The sequence below is a fragment of the Cupressus sempervirens genome, chromosome 4, assembly GCF_028749045.1.
Source record: "Cupressus sempervirens isolate cs-2001-9-10 chromosome 4, ASM2874904v1, whole genome shotgun sequence".
Lineage (NCBI taxonomy): Eukaryota > Viridiplantae > Streptophyta > Pinopsida > Cupressales > Cupressaceae > Cupressus > Cupressus sempervirens.
Window position 1 is genome coordinate 815,148,994 of NC_143121.1, and position 20,416 is coordinate 815,169,409.

Genomic DNA, 20,416 nt, shown 5'->3' on the forward strand with positions numbered 1-20,416 from the left:
TTTAATACTGAGATTAAATCGTGATTAAACCCTGCTGAAAAGGAAAATGTGTTGGCAGGTGAAAATTATGTTGAGAATTGGTCAAACCTGTGTCCACATCGAGAATTGGTCAAACCTATGTGTAATGATTTAATGGTGATTTTATTGCGATTAATCTGTAAAGAATGGGTCAAACTTGCGTCAACAAGTTATTGGAAAATTACAATTTTATGTTGAGAAGAATCAGGACCATTGGCGATTTCGGAAAATGTCGTGCTTTCCCAGATTTATGCTTCTTTTGACTTTTTTATTTTATATCTTCGTACCATGCTTTCCAAACAAGCCGTAAAAGAACACATAACACCTTATGCATGCTATCAGATTTCATAGTCTTCTTGCAATTTTTTGGTATAAGTTACTGTGTCGATTTCAAACACCAATGGAACCCTCTTAAATTTTAGCAATAGCTACATTTGAGAGGAGCAAGATACTTTTAAACACTTCCTCCCAAAGTGTAGATGATACTCAAAAGGACATGACAGTGTTGAACCCAGTAACTTTCTTGCGAGGCTGTTCCAAACAGGCACTCTTAGATATACTTGATTGCTTTCAAACTTGGGAAGAACCTTTCCATTAATCTCGTGATGGTATGTTTCAATGAATATCTTGCACTGCCTACATGGATCTCATATAATATGAGAGTGGACGGCATTTCTAGGTTTTCCTTACTATACTTAAGTACTTTAAAACTCGGGAAGAACCTTTCCTTTAATCTGATGATGGTATGTTTCAATAAATATGTTGCATTGCCTCCACAGATCTCATGTAATATGAGAAGGGATGGTTTTTCTAGGTTTTCATTACAATAATATCATAAGAAGCTGACTTGATGTTGTATTTGGACTGGAATTGAACTTTTAGGTCTTCAATTCAGTAAGCATTTTTCTTACATGCAGAATACATATGTCAATCTTCAGAATGGTTACGAATTTTCTCAATTTTATACTAAGTTGGTTACTTGGATTACTAGAGAAGGTTGAGCATAGATAGGGCCCTTTGGATCTCCTTGTCATCATTTGTGTCCAGCTCTTTCCAGGACCTAGTGTTTGTAATTCAATTGACAATTTTAATATTAGTCTAAGTTACTGGTTCGAATCTGGATGCAGATGTAGATATGAGAACCCAGTATGTGGATATGTGGATTTTGTTTTGGAGGTTTTGGACAAACTTGGGTGTGTGCGTGCGTGTGCGTGTGTGTATCCAACACATAGAAATAAATCATTTGACAGTATGATACTACATCATTGATCAATGCCAAATGTCAAAGATAAACAATAAATGCCAATCATTTGGTAGAATGATACTTTAGTTTCAGGAGCCAAGTTAAATGCATCAGTGCTTGTGACAACTATAGCTTTGACTATTGTGAATAACTCTCCATGACTATGTTACCAAATTCTTCCCCTGCAACCCTAAAGTCTGGTCCTTATGATATTCTTACAAAAGTTTGCTGCAGGCCTTCAAAGTCTGTGCAAATTCTATTAGATGAAGCCAACACAAATTTTGCCATTTTTATGGCAAATCTGCAAATCTGCAGAAGGACCCAAATTTGGTCAAAAAATGGATTTTGTTTTTGACCCTTTTAAAGTTTGTTTTGTCTATTTTAGTTCATCTAACCCTCCAACCCTAAATAGACCAGTAAAAAGGCCAAAAAGGTAAAACCTATGTCATTTCAACTAAAACATTAATATAAATGGTTGTGCATTTTGCTATGTTGCTTTACTTAGTTAACTATCAGCATAGTGGTGTATAAATTTATTTGTTGCTGTATATACACATAATTTACATGTGTTTGTATGGACGGACCCTAAACAAATTTGAATCCATAGCCCCCCCAAAAATAAATAAATAAAAATATTGTATGAATTTTAAACTAGCAATTTAGCTCTATAATAATATCATTATTGTGAATGATTTTCTACCAGAACTATGTTGCTATCAGAAATTATTTTCCAACATGTGTGACTGCTATGAATGATTTTTCACAGCTACATGCAACTAGTTCAACTGGTGTACTGCAGCTCTATGTAATTGTTGCAAATGAATTTCCACAAAAACTGATTAACTGGTGGGAGTTACTCCTTGCAGCAACTATGTAACTGTTTAAATTCTTTAGCAACAACTATGTTGTGGAATCACTTCATGTATTGTTGCTATGAGACAGAGGATGTCATGAAACATCTTTCTACAACAACTATTTTTGTTACCATAAAATTACTTCTGCAATACATCAAGGCCATTATAAAATAACTTCAGCAAAAACAATGTTGTTACTACAGTACAATTTCTGGAACACTGCAAAGCTACTGCAGAACAAATTCTTCAGCAACAAGAGACTGTTGTATAACAACTTCCAACCCTAACCACATTTACACTGTCTGCATCCGTCTTCCAACTTCCTACTGCCAACCCTAGCCACCTTTACACCTGTAGATGCACACGAATTTGCTCGACTGTGCATCCAGACCAGAGAGTTGTGCGAGTAGTCCAAGTCGCTGAGTTGAGCAGACCTTGCTGATTTTTTATGACTCAATCTAGGTCATGGAATATGATATATAATTTCACATGCATGTACGCACACACAAAATTATCAAAGTACATAATTTCAAAGGTTTTTCTCATTTTTCAGTTTTAGATTTTCTATATGTTTGTATTTGTAATAATAATATATGATAAATGTTTAGATGCATCACAGAGAAGGCAGACTATAAACATGAACAAGAAGATCATAAATCATATAACAATGACATTTTGCAAATGATAAAAGTTTTACTTGAACAGTGATAAAGTTTACTGTTAAGTTTCAAACTGATTACATATTGAATTAAGCTTGATAAACAACAATCTGATACACAAACCAAAAAAAAAAAAATTTCAGAAATCTTAATCAATATCCTTAGCTATGATGCTTTCCACTGAGTCCCAGTACTTGGGATATGAGTATCCAGTACTTGGGTACGTGGGTATGCATACTAAGGGTGTGGGTGCACGTACCCATGTAACCTAGTTTTTTATCCTCAGCTTGAATTTTGATTGGGTGTTCTATTTTTTAGCTTTATTCATTTCTTTCATGTTTTTACTTTCTTTCTCATTTTTTCTTTAATTGTGTTATGATTGACTTATTATTTTTGATTTAGAGATATGACATTTATTATCTTTCTTCTGTTTCTACATTTGCTGGTTTTTCATTTCTTTACTGGGTTGGTCTCTCTACCTTTGCCTGTCCTTTTTGGATTGCTCCATGCTTGAGTTAATGTATACATTGTAAATACTAGTCGAATTTGCAAGCTAGTGTATTACAATGTCCAATGAATTTTACATGTCCCTGTTTACCACTTTTAAAATGAACCCTGTATTTTATGCTAATGCTTGCTGATAGGAATATGCAGTCTCTAATGAATCTTATGTTGTGTTGAAGAATGCTGATGTTTATTATTTTTATTATTCTTTACTGCTAATGTCAGTTCTGTATGTAGGTCATGTTTTACTCCCTTGCTGTCATTACATATGGCACTGCAGTTCCATCTGGGCAATTTGTTTTGGGGATAATGATAGGATCCACTTATGGACGACTTGTAGGGATGTTTGTTGTCAGCTTTTATAGCTCAATGTCGATGAAGGAACGTAAGTTTCTGTTTAATTATCTTTCTTTTTATCTAAGCAAAATTATCACATTTATGGAAAATTGTTGTGAAACTGTTACAAAGACACTGCTTGAGTTATATCTACTGTATTGGTTATTGGCTTTTATTTCAGCAGAGATGATATAGACTTAAACCTGACCTTAATGATTTAAACTATACAAATAGAATGTCAAGTAGAGCACGTAGAAGATATAGCCTTTGTACTATGCATCAATTTGAAAGAAATGTAGAACTTTTTCTTAACTTCGCATTAGCAATAGCGTAAAATACTAAATTGAAGCCAGACAATATGATTGTTCGAATTGGTCTATGTTTACCATATATGTATTTGGAGAGTTTCTTTCCAGGTATGCATTACTTGGAGCTGCATCTTTTCTTGGAGGTTCTATGAGAATGACTGTATCTCTTTGTGTCATAATGGTTGAGATTACAAACAATCTTAAGCTTTTACCCTTGATCATGCTAGTTCTTCTCATATCTAAGGTCTGTTTTCATTATGAACATGATGGTATTTGAGCAGATAGCTTTTACCTTTCACGTATCATCCAGTCAAATTACAAGGATTAATATATTCGTTAGCCCAGGCTGTTGGTGATGTTCTTAATGAGGGGTTTTGTGAAGAGCAAGCTCGTCTGAGAGGAATTTTACTCCTTGAATCGAGACCTAAACCATACATACATAAAATGACTGCAAAAGAAGTGTGCGGAAATCAAAAGGTTTTGCATGTTGCTTTATGTTATTCAGTTTGTAATAAGTACAGAAAACCACAGCAGGAAGATTGATCAAAGATTCAAATGTCCCTTTTGAAGGTCCAATTCTTCCCACGTGTTGTTAAAGTTGCAGATATTGTGACGATGTTACAAAGCAATAATCACAATGGACTTCCTGTAAGTTTATCAGATTGTTCTGTTCTAGTGATATGCTTTGGTTCTTTCTTAGGATTCCCTTGAGCTTGTTTTATGATATATCATCTGCTTATTTTGTGATATTAATATATCATCTGTTATACTTCTAGGTGATTGATCGTCGAAAAAATGGGGAAACAGCTGTCCTTGGACTCATCCTGCGAAGGTATGAGATGCTCTTATCTGCAGTAGTCTTTGTTCTTTTAAAATGGAACTGGATATCATCATTTATATGTCATCATCTCTAAGACTGAACTACTATTTTGTGAGCCTTTAATTTTGCCCTGTTCATTTTACTATTCTATAAGGCAGTCACTTGTTGGTGCTTCTACGATCCAAAGCAGATTTTCAGCATATTCCTGTCCCCGTGGCATAAGGGGATCGCTTCAAACAAGGTCTCTTTTTTTGTTCTGTTGTGAAATTTTAGAAGATTTTGTTGTATATTACCTTGAAATTGTTAGTCAATAAATTTTTCAATTTGACACTCCAACACATAACCACACAGATACAGTGTAACTGATTTTGCGAAACCTGCATCAAGTAAACGTTTGAGGGTAGAGGATATTCATCTTACTCACGATGAAATGGAAATGTATATAGATCTTGAACCATTTGTAAATCCCTCACCTTATATTGTACCAGAAGACATGTCTTTGACCAAGGTAAATGTTTCCACACTTCAGACATGTTTCAATATTTGGAAATATATTTCATATTTTACCGGCTAATGTCCTGGAATCATAGGATATGTTTAACAAAAGTTTTCCAAGGTAAATTAGATTTTTGAAAGTGTGTAAGTTGGAGCATATGTTTCTGTGTCATTAGGTATACAATCTTTTCCGACAGCTTGGGTTAAGGCACATCTTTGTCATTCCACGTCCATCTCGGGTTATTGGTGTCATAACTCGAAAAGATTTGTTGCTAGAGGTATGACGCAAGTCTCATTTTGCTTTCTGTACTGTTTTGTAGTCAAAATCTAAAATCAGGGAAAGCAATATCTTCTACCTCAGGCAAGCTCTGTTTTCATATTCTTTCAGTGTTTTTTTGCATGCATTAACCGTTTAAATTTGGAAAGTGTAGGAAAATGAAGATAATGATGCTATGGAGCTCTCTGCAGTTAGTGTAAGGTATTGACTCTTTGATGCAGCCATACCTCTGTAATAAACTAGTATTCGATAATTGTGTTTTGAGTTCCAAAAACCTAGAAAATAACTATCCAGTGTTTTGTGCCAAATAAATTATTTGAATTCCCAAGGTGTGCCTTCAAATTAAGTTTTAGATACATAATGGAGTAATTTCTTTGTTCATTTAGTGAGTGTTTCAGGTTTTCTTTTCCTTTTTAATTGGACTAGCAATGTGGGGTTTGAAATAATGTGACGAGCCGAGGAATTGCACAAGCATATTTCAGTGTTTTACCGGAGCATAGATGTTATCATTTGTGATGGATTTTTTTATATATTTTGTATAACTGACCATTGAAATGAGTGCTGCTAAATTATACATTAGAATTTTTATTATAATTGAGCTTCCTTTTCTTGTGATTGAGCTTTAGTTTAGGTTTTGTTTACTAGTGCATCAAGATTGATGTTTTAATGATTGTATGCAAAATTCAAATATAATGAACTTCCAATCATCCTTAATTCTTATGTCTATATAAGAATTTATTGAGATGAGTAGTGGAATGAAGACATCCTTAACACATAAAGTTTATTATGGTTTACATGTCTAGGCAAGCTCTTAAACAAACCTTGAAATAATATTGCATTTTAGGTTTGCAAGATGGCATCATATTGACATAGTTTATATATTAATGGTGCTACAAAAAAAAATTGAGACTAGATTTTGGTGACAAGTTTTGTCAAATGACTAATTGAAACTACAATAGTGAAAAATCTTGTACAAAGTCAATGCAAATTTGTAATTTTCTTGTATATCCAAGATGACCACAAAAGAATCTTATGTAGATGTATTAACTAGGAATAACAATAAAATTAACAAACCAAATAGACATAGGATTTTCGTGGAGAAACTCTTTTAATTAAAAAATTCCAACAAAGAAAAAGGACATGTACATGATACAATAACAACATACTAATACCCAACACTCTGGTGGCACCTTTACATCTGTAAACAATGATCATTCAACTACTATCTCATATCTCCAAGCTATAGTTGAAAACAGGTAGAAACTGTGAACAGTTTCACCAAACCAATAGATACCTTATTCATGATGTCATGCAAAATCCCCAAATCATCTTCCAAGAATAATTAATCAAATTAATGACTTCACATGGGTGTCACATGGGCTCCATTAATGTGTGCCCAAATACTAAATAGCTACCATGACTTCAAAGGAATCTTTGACCAATAACTCCCTAATGGCTCACATCTTTAAATCTAGTGCTCCATTTTGGAGTTCACTAACTCATGTGGGTTGTGTCCATCATGAAAAGAACATCCACTTTTTTTTTTAGCACCCCTTGGAATGGAAAAATACTTTAAATGACCTCAAAGTTAACTATAAGTGACATAATTCTACTATACCTCCATCATGAATGCCTACGACGACAAATGCCAAGAGTCTAGGAAATAAATTACAAGTCGTTTCTCTAGTTACACCTTAGGCATCCCAATACACCTTCCAAAATTGTTTGAGACACATAAAATATACATAGGATTGCAAGATAATGGCATCTCAATCCTAGCATGCATTGTTGTTTATTGTAATTTGGCAAGAGGAGGGGTCTCTTGCTATATATAATCTTGTTAATGAAACATTTTTTATTACCCTGGCTATGAATGCCATGAAGTGGAGATGCCCATGTGGTGGTTTATAGTTCCCAAGGATGGAGAATTCAATTGGAGGATAGGATGGTGAGATGCTTCTTCACATTGCATTATACTATCTAATCTTAATGAGAATGGATGATGGTTTGTGATTATGGCATCAATGAGAGGGTTTTCATTAGTGGCAAATATGCAAATTCTGCTAGTCGGCAGACATGGATTTGGCAAATGAAAACTGGATATAGGGTTGGCCATGTCATCAGATTTTTCCACTTATTGGATCCAAGACCTAGGTGGATTGCCAATTTGTTTATACATTATTAGGTTGCACCCCAACACAGTCGCCAATGGATTCTATTATTAGGATAGGCTTAAGTCTAACAATTTTGCCATGATTTTCAAGCGTCTCTTATTGGACACACTTAATTCGCCCATGGTATTATAAATAAATTTTGTAAGAGGTAGCCAATTTGTCTATCATTTGTCAAAATGTGTATTTTAAATCCTGATCATTTCACCTCCTCTTTTAATTGTAGAAAATGATTGCATGTACCATAGTCACCTCAAAAATTACATAAGATGTGTCATGATTACATGGGCTTCACCAAATATTTGTATATCATATAAGATTCCCACGGAATTTGCCAAATAAATGTCCAAGGAGCTTAGAAGCCTTATAAATACATTCATAACCAACTTCAGTTTACACAATTTGTTTGATCCTAATCTTTGAAATACAATCGACAATGAAGAAGTCTGAAGAGAGCTACATTATAGGTAAGTGCTACTGATTAATGAGAATTTTTCAATTTTTAGTTCATTCTTATTGAGTGGGGAATCGAGACAAATTAGCAATATGGTGGGTACTAGCCGAGAGAGGTTGAACATGATTATATAATTATAATGCTTTTGTAGGGCTGAAGAATCAAATTAGTTATTATTAGCTCTAGTTAGTAGTGCATACTACAGTCTATGTCCTTACTTCCTCATCAGTAAGTTCAATCTTTTTTTGGTAGCTTTTATTTGGTTGAACATGTCAAACATGAAGAAGGGTAGGACTCCTGAATGTGGGGAAAGCCAAGAGAGGCATGCCAAAAGGAAAGCTTATCATTGTACTTTGGTGGTGAATATCAACAAGTTTCATCATTACAATTTAGTGAAGAAGGCACATCATCACAACATCAACCATAGTTACAAGATTCACAACCCGCAAGGCAAATTGAAGAAGTAGGCAAGCCTAATATTTTAGATGAAGATGGACTTGAAGATGTTTTACAAGTACAAGAAGATACCCAAAGTAGCCACAATGATATAATGGATCTAGAGTTGCGTGAGAATGTTGCAGATTTAGATGATAATACTACATGGAAAGGGAAAACAAAAGCCAATTTCAAAAATGATTGTAGGTGGGATCTGTTGAGGAATTTTCAATTAGATTGGGCCTCAAAGGATGCATTCATAGAACTAATGGCCAATTTGATTGAAGGTGAACCTTTGATAGATTGTAGATGCAAGATAAATAAGAAGGAAAAGACGTTACAGTTAAAATTTGACGCCATAGAAAAGCATATTGATAAAGTTTAAAAAAGAGAAAAGATGGAGTTGAAAAACTAGTGGTGGTTTGGAAAATGACAAATAAATGCCAACATGTTAAAAATGCTGAAATATATAATTATCAAGAGAAAATACAGACAAAGCCTGTTGAAGTTAAAGGTTCTATTGAATATTATCTTGGAACAAATGGGAAAAGATGTTAAGTGTTGTCTTTTATATTTTGAAAAGAGGGCATCTTATGATAGACTACCCATCAATGAGTACTTTGTTGAACTTTTTGAAAGTCCCTAACTATTGCAATAGTCATTGGTCATTGAACAACAGATGGGAATGAGCAAGTTGTCTTGTTGAGGTTGAAAAAGAAGATGTAAATGCAAAAATAAAAGTGTTAACTTTTATTGCAATGTCATTAGATGAAGTTATAATAGTTGATAATACTTCTTGGATATGCATGCATGTTTATACTATACACAATCTTGTCTTCCAACCTCTACTACTATGTATTTCTAAAATGGAGCAAAGTGCAAATGATATATATATATATATATATATATGAATTGTTCAAGAAAAATCTAATTGAATATAGAGGTTTGGATAATATGACAATTGCCAAAAAGTTGGTGTGTGTTGGAGCTGATAGAGTTTCAATAATGTAAAGTAATACAAACAGTCCTTGCAAAAAGAGAAAAAAATAATTTTGCACCCTACATTATTGCCATTCACTACATGACCCATAGAATGAATCTAGCTTTTGCAGTTGTGAGCACAAACACTCAAGCATAGAAATTTGAAACTTTAATCAAGGAGGTCTTCCAATATTTCTATCAAAGTCCTAAATGATTGAGGGAATTTGAAGTGTTTTTTGATGGACTAACTAGTAAGAGCAAGCTTCTTAAGGATAATGATACAAGATGGATCTCTTTGGATGAACCAGCCATCGTCTTTTTCCAGAATATCCCTCATTGCTTGGACTCATTAACTCCAAGAACGACAAGTTGAAAAACCTAAAATATCTAGTGTTTCATTCAAAGTTAACAGATGTAGAGATGCTCTTAACTTTAGCATCTCTTCTACCCATGCTAAAGGAGATGAGGGATATAATGAAAAATTCCCAGCCAAGGGCTATGTTTATAGCAAAATATTCTAGCATGTGTAAAAGAACATGCTTGACCCTTGATAATATCTACCAATCCAATAGAAAATTATTTGATATGAAATTTGATAAGTGGCAAAAAATCACAGACTTGGATAGTCCTAATAACTATCTACATATCAATGCAGATGGGTTGTTATGTGCCAATATACATGGACTTGACATACCAATGCACTGCAGTGGTAGGTTGGAGACAAACAAGGAGTGACTAGCAAGTAGGCTCGAGAGCTGAGCGACAAGTATTACAAAGAAATATTTCACCAAGATCATTAATTTTGTAACTACTTCTGCAAAAGTAATTGCCTTTGATTTTTCCTCAAAAATTAGAATGAGATTCCCTCAAGATAAACTACTTGAATCCATGGCTATTGTGTTTCCTCAATATTGGAGTTTTAACTCTCCAAGTCATTTTCAAAATAGGCTATTGACTTTGATAAACTAGATTTGCAAAACTGAAGTAATCAATGGAGTAACTATAAATGAAATTCTAGATGAATCTGTTTTGAGAGAGCAATTAGTTCATTTTTCACACACAATGAGGGAATAATATAATTCTATGGAGAACCCCCATGAACAGGGGTTGAGAACAAGGCTTTGGGATCAGAGAAAAATGTTGAGGGATTTGATATTGAAATATTTCTAGATTACAAAATCATTTCTCACCATGATATTGGGTTTGGCGGAGGATGACAAAGTTTTTGATGCTTTGAGGTTCATAAAGTGAAATATAAGAAACAATTTAGATAAGAATTTGGATACTTCCTTGAGGATGTACAATTCTAGGTATGATGTCCACACTTTTCCTTACAACGAGGCAGTCAAAATATGGAGAAAGAAATGTCAAAGAAGAGGGATGGGCAATATCTATAACCAAAGTGGGATTGGTAGTGCCAAGAAAAATGCTACTAGTACTAACTCATGTACTGTGCTAGTAGTGGTAGTGCAAGTGGATGAATTGGTAGTGCTATTGATGAGCTTGAGATGCAAACTCTAGAAGTGGATGGACTAGTGTGATGGTCTCTGGTTTTCTTTTCTGGTTGTGTAATTCTCTAATTTGTGCTAACAATTCCTAAATTGAAATATTGCTTTCAGTGGTGCATTTCTCCATCTCTATTGTAATCACTTCCCAAGAGTCCATGTTTCTAAATCTTTCAATCAATGGGATGCTCTCATGTACATGCTTGGTTGATTTGTACCCATACTGTACAAGCTTTGAGCCAATTATGTTCACTAGATCATACTGCCAGTAAGCATCAACATCAAAATTAAACATTGTTAAAAACCCATGTGCCACTTGGAATGCTGATCTGTCAAATGTGAACCCTCCACATGAGAAAGGAAAGGAAAAAATATGACTTTTATTTTTCTAAACATGAAATAGTACATTTGCACTCTCTATCTGCCATATATATTACAATGCAAAAACCCTCTATGTTACATGTATTGGAAGTATGAAGGGTTTTGTCATTGAACTGTAAAACCTTAACACAATGTAGTCTTCCATGAAGTACCTATTAGCCAATTGTATTTGACTTCCTAGTTGAATACAATTTGTACAAGACTCAAACAATGTAGTCATTGAAGTATCTATAATTATATGACACACAGATGCCAAGAAGAAGTTAACAAAATCCTTGCAGTTCCTTCTGCTATCACTCTTCCTTATAGAAGGTGACCATTGGTATACTTGATCTTGAACATTAGGCTAGTTACTTTGAAATATTTGATGATGCTTTGATAGTAGAAGATAGCACAAGTAGGTTTCAAATCTAAATGTCTTTTGGGAACCACTTTTGATCATTAACAATTATTCTTGCATGCTATGAAAAATGTGCATAATAAAATTATATTGTACTGGTACTACTTGACAATGAATATTGCAGATCATTTCTAGAATGCTAACATACACTTCCTTGTTACTTTTTGACCCCAAAAAAAAAGATAGGAGGGATATAGTATCCTAAACCCATTGCAAAAAAATAAAATTTTGGAGGCTAATGATCACTTTGAACATTGGATGTGGATAACTTTAGTCCTCTAACAGAGGAATCTTTTTTATTTATTGGTAATCCCTCATTTGACTCTACTAGGCTTTCCATGTCAATGTGCACATTTGAGTTTTATGCTACCCATGTTACTCTTAATAGATTAACAAATTTTAGTCTTTGTTATGGACAAAACTACCTCTTGAGTATTTTTATTAACAATTGCCTTTGTATTTTCATCATTTTTTTCAACACAGAGCATGACAAGTTTTGGATAGGAGAATACTAGAGGAAATGCCAAATGGGCTATTCCAGTAGGCCACTTTCCCAATTTATAAGTTATGGTCCCTACAATGGCATTATACTTAGAATACTTTTTATCCTTTTTTGGATCTATCCACTTATTTTCAAGTGAAAACTGAATTTCCATGATATTTTTCCCATATATAATAAGATCATAAATATCATGAAATTCATTAGTGAAACCTTATGTTTTAAGCAGTTCAAAGAAGTCTGTCGAATCTTTGTGTCTCCCATGTTTCTCTATCGCACTCTTTGTGTTTCTTTTTGTCATTGTGAATTGGTTGTAAAATTTGAATAATTTTTCATAGTTGCAAAATAGAATTTACAAGGGTAATTAAAATTAAACCCCAACTCTTTTTGGCTTTTACAAATTTAAAGTAGATTAAGTAATTTTATATTTACTTTGAAAATTAGCTAGAATTCTAGAATTTAACCAATAACTATTCACTACTAATGATTTACGCTTACAAAGTTACATGCATGCTTCAAAATTAAACCCTAAATTCTACAATCTACAGTTATAGTATAGTGATTTGTAAACAATTTAGTCCTCGGGATCTTACTTGAAAACTAAATTTGAGAAGAGAACTAAAAGACTGAAAGTGATGAAAGAGCTGACAAACTATGTTGCATTCCTCAACCAAGAAGCCTTTCTACTATTCAAATTCTAAAATATTGTTGCTACAAGTTTAGAACTACAAAACTATTATTGATCAATGAAAAAAAAAGTGAAAACAACCTTACACAAAGACATAATTTTTTGTATGTGACACATACTAGGTATTTATTTCTATTAGCATGTACATTCTTGATTATGGATACTACAACCAAGAGTTGAACCTCGTACTCGTAGTCATTGATTAAAACACAACACATAATGATCTGATAGAATGGACATGTGCCATCATTATGAGGAAGTTGTTGTAAATGTGGTGTTCATTTCCCTTTCGGCCCAAAATACACCTCATGTTGCTCATCTTTTGTGATCTAACAGTTGATGTAAAGCTACGATGATTTTAATCCCTATTGCCTTGCAATGACATGTCTAACAGTCCATGCGTCATTATTGCAGGAGCCTTTGGTAATGTTATGTCCCTGTTTCCCCTTCCTACCTGAAACCTACTTGATACAAAAGTGGGCCACTATAAAAATTAAGTTATATTGTTGGGGTGGTGGTGATAGTTTGATATTTGTTTCATAGATCTTGATAGTTTGGCCTTTACAAATTTAAAGTAAATTAAGTAATTTTATAATTTACTTTGCAAATTAGCTAGAATTCTAGAATTTAACTAGTAACTATTCACTACTAACATTTTAGGCTTATAGAGTTACATGCACGATTCAAAAACCCATAATTATAGTGATTTGTAAACCATTTAGTCCTTGGGATCTTACCTAGAAATTATCCTTTTATTAATATCAGAATATTTCCATACAACCCTGTTCAAAGTGCGAGCACAGTGGAAAAAAGAATGGGGTAAAGAAAACCCCGGTATAGTCCAAGATTGAAGTCCTATATAAATACATTTGCTCTAAATGGGACTTGAAGAGGGCATCCCCTCTTTTACAAGAAATGTTAGGGGGCATACCCCCTAGTACAATGAATTTCATGAGAATGAGAATGGTTCGTTAAAGGTTATTTATAAATGATATTTAATTTTCAAAGAGACCCAATGCAATGTTGAAGTGACACCTTAATGGTAACCCTCTATCTATCTCCAATCTGCCTGCCACAACAAAGAGAAACTACCATACATAAATCACATCAAATAGGGTTAGAGTATAATAAACCTAAACACTAGCTATAATTTTTATAGGAGTAAATACCATTCATTGACTTCACCTAAATTTGACTGATGTAAAACCCCTTAAATAACTAAATGTTCTAGGAAAATCATAATAGAGAGCATTGTTCATCATTATACTTGGCAACGACTCAAAAAAAACTTTCAATAAAACCATCCATGATTTCATAGTCAAAATAGTTATTTAAAATTTTCTTTGCTAATAGATTAACAATAATATTAATATTTAAATAAGTAGGTGTAAATTTAAATAAAATAAAATGTAATGAGAGTTTTAGAGCTTGAGTTTCAGCGAGCTCTATAGATTAAGTTAAAACAAAAAGCATAAGATGGTTAGTAGTCTACTCTAAATACCTCCCAAAGTTCCTCAATAGCAACCTTGTGGGTTATGTCCCAAAGGATATCCTCCTCCATGTAATACCACTCCAACTAATCTTCTTCTAAGGGATCAATGATTAAGCAGAAATAGATGAGGAAACACAGGCTCCTCTTGTAGGAATCACTTTCTACCCTAAAGCAAGTCAGGTTCATTGTGAAGATGATTGGGTAGGTGACAATGGGTTCCCCATGAACATAAATCATATTATAACTTTCTACTAATGTGATGGTAAGGTCATGCCTAATATTTTGAAGGAAATGTCCAAGTCACCAAGCAAAACATCTTCAAAAAATTCCCTACATAAGGTGGCTATGAGACCGAGTTTCGCATAAAAATAGCAAGCAACTATAATGAACATGGATAGAATATCTAGGTTGGACTAGAATCTGTTAGGACTATTAATAAATTGTGTCCCTAAGCATCGTAGGACAACCTACCAAATGACCCCATTCTTAGCTTTGACAATTTGCATAATGTGCTCTATTTTGATTGGTTTGTCGAAAGCCATGAGCGAAGAGGCGCAAGAAAGCTTGATCAGAGTATACATTGAAGAAGAGTGGAGCCTAGAAATATAACCCTCGAGATAAATAGGTGAAGGGAAGCTTGCCAACCTACCACTATAAATGCCATAAAGGCATACAATCTGATCACTGAGAAAATCTTCTGAAAAGTATTGCCCTTAACACGAAAGAAATAAAGAACGCGTACATTGTACAATGATATTCTTGGTAAAGATACCATCTAGTGAGAGATGTGACAAGGAATAGTAAATGTGAGCCACCGAAAAGAAAAGAAACCTTAATAAGAGATACATGATGTCAAACTATCTTTAAAAAATATGGAGATGTGTCTTCCTTGTAGGGGACAACTAAAAAAATGAATCTTGACTTTGAACTTTCATCCAAAATATGATTTGAGCCTTTGATTTTTTTTAAATAGAATGGATGGCAATGGATGTTCACCATTTATGGCATTAAACTTCATAAGCAAAAACATTAATTGATGTTTGTATTAGTATTAATAATAATAATGTAGTTTTCTATTTGAGTAAACTAAACATGTGTCTTCTTTGTGGGGGACAACAAAAAAAACTTTTAAAGGGATTAACTTCATTACAAATGCAAACTTTTAAAGATATAAGCTTAATCATATTTAACTTAAAAAACACATTTCCAAATCTTTCAACGAGTCTGCAAGTATATAGTTCATTAAACAAAATTTGAAATGAAACTACATATTTTCATTAATATTCAAATGGTAATTACAATTTTCATGAGGAATAATGCCAATTTTCTTGTAATTTGTTAAAACAAAACAAAACCCAAAATACAAAAATTACAGATTGTCAATCCTAGGAAATGCTAGTGGTGGTGCCCATCATCAGTCTAGAATTGTTGCATAAGGATTAAATGTATAAATTCATCAAGATACATGTTCTATGCAAGGCCCTTCGTAATCTCAACATCCAAATAAAACCATTGTTTTAAGAGGTCTATTCCACACTGTACCCATTATCTATGGTGCCTCAACTGCTTGACAATGAGGTCCAACAGAAAAGGTTGCATTGCCACATTTTGGCTAGGTTGTAAAAGCTTGCATAATTGATGAGCCTAAGGGATGCCCACCCTTAACTCTGCATGTGTGAAGACATTAATGTCACACCTAGATACACTTCTTTGAACGTCTACATCAATTATATAAGCATGTTTTCCTTTTGTCCTTTGAGATTGAGGAGAGACACTAGAAATTAGGAAGTAATGTCTATGTTGACATGGTACTTGTCTTCATTCTCCTCAAATTCATGACTGAGCACCATTTTCATGGCCTTAAAGACAAAAGAAACATCATCATTGCAAATTTCATTTATGTTTTCATGAAGAAAAGGACCTAGAAATGCCCTTTGTGGTTCTTCCAATTTGCACCTCAATCTTAGTGGAGTGTTCATTGCAGACAATTTACCTAAACCAAATAATTTGAACCACCAAAACTAAAGGTCGGAGGAATTCACCTAAACCAGATAGATTTTTCCTAAACTATGTGAAAATTATTGCTACCAAACACTACCATAGTCACTTTGTAAAACAAATTGATAAATGACAAAGAAAAGAGCCTACTAATAACTTCATAAGGTCGACTACCATGAAATTCATTTAACCTTCTATATCCCTTAGTCCTTAAATTCTACTTGTAGAAAATATTTGGAATTCTTTCCCACATATGCAAGATTATAGTTTATAATTTTTCTTTAGTACACAAGAAAAAGTGAACTATGCAAAGCTGATGAAAAAGGGAATGTAACTGACAATGATGGGACATCTAATTAATGTCCACCATTGGTTTATAATCATTGAATGATACACTATTTTTCATTACAATTCCATTGTGTTGTATTTATTACCAATTGGCATTTGGCAGTTGTTATGTAACACATTTTAATATGTACTTTTCCCAAACAGGGAGAGCCTCTTGAGACAAAGTCTAGTAGGCAAAAAATAGGTTGATCAAAAATCATCCAGTGAGGCATAAAATACTCTAGATTTATAATAATTTGAAAAATTTGAGTACAATTGAGCCAGAAAATTGAAATAGTTGCATAATCTTATAATAGCCTATACAAAATTATGTTCTATAAAAATTCAACAAAGTACAATAACTTATAAGTATACTTATTATATGTTGTATATCCTTTAAATACCTCCCAAAGAGTCTTGGTACCCCTTCTTATAGAAAATGAAGGGATGCATACAAGCTTTGAACTCTTTGGTAACTAATAACTAATTTGCAGAATTTTCCCTAAAAGATTACAAAATGATTTGGAAAACAAGAAAATTAATGAAGTGCCCACCACATAGCTCAAAACATTACCAATATATTGTTAATGTGTTCTATGTTTGCACCATGTGGATTGAGCCTCTTTTGTCATGAAATCACACTTGGGCCAACTCCTCCCTTTCTAGCCCTTGCTCCAGTTCATGTTGATCACTGATATACCTAGGATAATTTATCTAGAGATCACACACAACATTCATCATGATACTAATAATATCTTATTGATCTTCTTTAGATCTAACGTACCCTGGGTGCACTACATGGATTGGTGCATGTCTTGCTGGATGCTCTTGAATAGGAAGTCCCATGCTTATCAACTTTCCCAACTGCACTTATTAATATAGAGAAAACCTTGCGCTCTGAGTACACATTTTCATTTCAGCTGCAACTTGGTTTTATAAAGAATGCATTTAATGCTAAAAGGAAATTAATTTTCATGTTTCACATGCTTTGAAAATAAATTGTACAACATTTGCCAATGCATTACATTTTTTTGCATTAAAAGCAATCAAATCACCTAATTAATTGTGTACCCTTTCTAACTAAGGGAAAAAGTCACCTCATACATTATGTATTTTTTCCATCAAATGGGAAAATATTGCCTCCTATATTGTTTCCATTCAGGAGGAAAAAATTGCTTGCTAAATTGTGTATTTCACCAAAGAAAAATGAATTAATTCCCCTATTTTTATGAAATTCTTTCACGTTGGAATAAAAATAGCCAAAAAATTTAAAGTATGTGTATGTTGAAAAAAAAAAGCACCAAGGGAAAATAATGTTTTCCTCCAAAAAAAATGATGGATTCACCAGCATTTTATAATTTTTATGCAGAGGGGGTTTCTTAAAGTTATCCCTAATCAGTGGGCAATAAAGTCAAGAGTAGATCCATATACCAATTATAGTATGGTCAATAATTGATTTCCGAGTTTGGACATAGGATATTTGATTCAGACACATGTTTACCATGAATTACGCATTTGAAAACTTGCGTATTTTAGATCCATGCATTTTTCTTTTTCTTTTGTCTGTAACATAGCTGTATGTGTGGCATAGAAGAACAAATCTTGTGGAAAAAAATCAGCAACCCAAAAATATAACATGTTTTGAAAAAATTAGGATTTAAAACAGAAAAGTTTGATTTAATATTACATCATTTATATGGATGTCCTAACAAGCTCTAGTTTGTAGTTGTGCCTTTATGCATGTCCTGTTGAGCTCCCATTTGTAGTTGTGACCTAAAAATATCATAAAATATTTTCCTATGTTGCAAGTTTTGAGGTCTCACAAGATGGTGGGTGATTGACATTTCATATGCTTTTAAAAAAAATGATTTTTATGCAATTCAAATGCAAAGGATAGTTGAAAATTGTAGTTAGTGATTTTTAGAAAACAAGATTTTTGGGGGAAAAAATCCTCCGTAGAACAACTTTGCAAAAAATTGGGTATAATCAGGTCTTTTGGGGGGATTTTTGCTTCTTTCGTATGTAGTAAATAGTCATTTAAGATTAGAGAAGCTCAGAAACTTGGGAAATAAATCAACAAGAACAGACCCTTTGATCTCCCAAGCTTCAATGGGTAGATGTAATAATAAATATAGTTTTCTTTTCGTATATCATTCTTGACTTCTAAGCATTTATATTGTCACTGCATTATTTTTAATTGAGCCAATGTGTACATGGCTTAATCTACTCCTTAGCTCTAACGTCCATAGATCTTTTTGGCATAACGTTTGTTTTCTTAGGCACAGAAAGTTGTTTCCTTTTGTGATGATGACATACATTTTTTCTCTTTGCTGGTGGTTGGCAGCTATGAATGCCATGAGAATGATTTTTCCAGTAGGCTTGAGTTGGACCACCCATTGTTCAATGATCTTCTAACACATGACTAACAACATCTTGGTATCTTGTCTAAGACCCCTTTTCTTTATCAGTTCTATATGTAGTTTAGTTGATTTTTTCTCATTCTTCATAAATCTGTCATGAGATTGTGGAGATGAATTATGTGCACTTATGAAGTTGCCAATGTGCCCTTAACCAAGGGAAAAGTGAAATTATTCTTGTAACTAAGTTATAGAAAATAAAGGTGTCACCAACATTCTTAATGTAAATCAAAATCATGGGGCATTGACGTTTACTGGTATAAAAACAAAATTCTCCTCAATCATAGTAGATGAAAAGGAGAAGCCGGTTGCATTCATTGAACAGATGGACTGGAAATTCATTGTTGATTGTCATGATGGGCCAAAGCATTGTTCCTTTATTTTCATTACAAGTTCATTGTTTTTTCCTTAAACAATGTGCCTTTAATCTGTGCATATCTACATAGGCATGAGAAGACATTACTTTTTTCCTATCATTTTGGCATAAGATTTTGGTCTTCAGTGTGGGGTCATTGTAAGTGTAATTAATTTTCTTCATGATATGTTCAACTAAGATGATATTTTAAAAAAATAAATGTTTTAGACTGAGTGAAATCACTATAATACTATAATCTTTGGCAAATAAATATAACTCAAGTAAAGTAGCGATATGAAAAGGATAATGTCCCAGCAAAAGGAAGAATGGATACCCATATAAATGATAAAATCAGAGATAAGATACTTGAGATCAAAAAGTTTGATCTTCATTCTTTTTTGGTTGCTCACCAAAAAAATTATTCATGAGAAGTCCCATTTGCATTAATTTTATTACACAACTTTTACATGTACACCAACAGACGCTTGGTTTTCTCTTTGACTTTGTTTTTGACATATATAAACACACTATAATTGGTAGATCTACAAACATTCTGATAGCATATAACTATCCTACTCCCAGTGTGTAGGAGGTACCTAACTTTGCTTCAAATATGAGACATATGTACCTCACCCTATGCAAGATTTGAAATTGTGGCATCTCTTTGGAGACTGATGTCCTCTATCGTAAATACAAACTTATAGATGTGCAAACAGTTTACAAACCTGCATGTACATACACCAATACTAGTACATCTCAATTAATAATAATAGATCTTTTAGAGCTTATGTAAACATTG

The 20,416-nt window shown here is 33.3% G+C and overlaps 1 protein-coding gene and 1 pseudogene across 2 annotated transcripts; both read left to right on the top strand.

Annotated features, from left to right (window-relative positions):
- The first annotated feature begins 4,262 nt into the window (after window positions 1-4,262).
- LOC149563881 (chloride channel protein CLC-d-like) lies at window positions 4,263-4,983 on the top strand. Its single transcript, XM_089824088.1, has 4 exons — window positions 4,263-4,399; window positions 4,493-4,570; window positions 4,699-4,754; window positions 4,901-4,983. The coding sequence occupies exons 1-4, from the start codon at window positions 4,367-4,369 to the stop codon at window positions 4,962-4,964; spliced, it is 231 nt and encodes a 76-aa protein (XP_089680214.1). The 5' UTR covers window positions 4,263-4,366; the 3' UTR covers window positions 4,965-4,983.
- Window positions 4,984-5,127: 144 nt separating this feature from the next.
- LOC149563882 (chloride channel protein CLC-d pseudogene) lies at window positions 5,128-5,722 on the top strand (annotated as a pseudogene). Its single transcript, XR_016364280.1, has 3 exons — window positions 5,128-5,250; window positions 5,414-5,515; window positions 5,669-5,722. The product of XR_016364280.1 is annotated as a chloride channel protein CLC-d pseudogene (transcript).
- The last annotated feature ends 14,694 nt before the right edge of the window (window positions 5,723-20,416 follow it).

Excerpts from the sequence above, each read along its gene's own strand:
- LOC149563881 (XM_089824088.1), top strand. The coding sequence starts at position 4,367 with ATGACTGCAAAAGAAGTGTGCGGAAATCAAAAG. Across the intron at positions 4,400-4,492 it reads AAGTGTGCGGAAATCAAAAG|GTCCAATTCTTCCCACGTGT; the intron begins GTTTTGCATGTT and ends TCCCTTTTGAAG. Across the intron at positions 4,755-4,900 it reads CTTGGACTCATCCTGCGAAG|TCACTTGTTGGTGCTTCTAC; the intron begins GTATGAGATGCT and ends TCTATAAGGCAG.